Here is a 1,011-nt window from a genome sequence, read left to right as displayed (position 1 = left end):
TTAGGCAATCATTCTTTATTTGTTTATTTTTGCTTAACAGCTTATACTACAGAAATAAAATAATACAATTTTTATTTCACTCTTAGTCCAGGCACAGATGTCACTACAGAGCTGGATAGCTGGATTGATAAATTTTGCTTAGATGCTGATGTCTTCGTTTTGGTTGCAAATTCTGAATCAACACTAATGAACACGGTAGGATTTAGTCATATTACTGTTTTGGAGTGGTAAGAAGTGAAATGGTATTCATTTTAATTCTGAAAAGCAAGGGAAATACAAGCCATGAATCAAAAAGAACCTCTAAAATCAAGGATGAATCTTCATCCCTCTGTTTTCACCAGACCAGAATGGCTATTTCTGTGTGTTCTCTGGGTTTCTGTAGCAATATAGAGCCTAATGGCATTAGCTCTGGTTATTTGTCAGTGTTAGGATAAATGGGTGCCAGAATTGTTAGGATGTTTAAATCTTTTGAATAAAAGTACAAACAGCTCCCACTGCCATCCCCTGCCATCTATCAGGCAAGACTTTTCATGTTTTCAGTTTTGTTACCCTTTTTTAGCTTTAACCTCATACACTCAGCTTACCTATAATAGTTTAAGTTACTATCAACTTTATTGTGTATTTATTTGTTCTTTTATTTTTTTAATTTTGAGATAGAGTCTCTCTGCCACTGGGTAGAATGCCAGGGCATCATCAAAGCTCACAGCAACTTCAAACTCCTGGGCTTAAGCAATCTTCCTGCCTCAGCCGCCCAAGTAGCTAGGGCTACAGGCACCTGCCAACACACTTGGCTAATTTTTAGTAGCAGAGGAGTCTTGTTCTTGCTCAGGTTGATCTCAAACTCCTGAGCTCAAGCAATCTACTTGCCTGGCCTCCCAGAGTGTTAGGATAATAGGGGTGAGCCACTGTGTTCGGCCTCCTGTCAACTTTAACAGATTATGTATCCATATTGTATAGACCCATATTCATCCCAGATAAACTTTTTGGAGTTTAAATATCTTTTTTTTTTTT

The 1,011-nt window shown here is 37.6% G+C and overlaps 1 protein-coding gene across 2 annotated transcripts in view; it reads left to right on the top strand.

Moving 5' to 3' along the window:
- Positions 1-1,011, top strand: part of MFN1 (mitofusin 1) — a 41,541-nt gene that overhangs the window by 17,198 nt on the left and 23,332 nt on the right. For both annotated transcript variants that reach the window (XM_023515759.1, XM_012807918.2), the window contains exon 6: positions 87-195. In XM_023515759.1, coding sequence (XP_023371527.1) covers positions 87-195 — 109 coding nt within the window. The remainder of the gene's footprint in view (positions 1-86; positions 196-1,011) is intronic.

Source organism: Otolemur garnettii, unplaced genomic scaffold (genome assembly GCF_000181295.1).
Source record: "Otolemur garnettii isolate 467f Iridium unplaced genomic scaffold, OtoGar3 scaffold00078, whole genome shotgun sequence".
In the NCBI taxonomy this organism is placed as follows: Eukaryota; Metazoa; Chordata; class Mammalia; order Primates; family Galagidae; genus Otolemur; species Otolemur garnettii.
The sequence above is the reverse complement of the archived record's forward strand: the minus strand, read 5'-3'. Positions and strand labels throughout refer to the sequence as shown.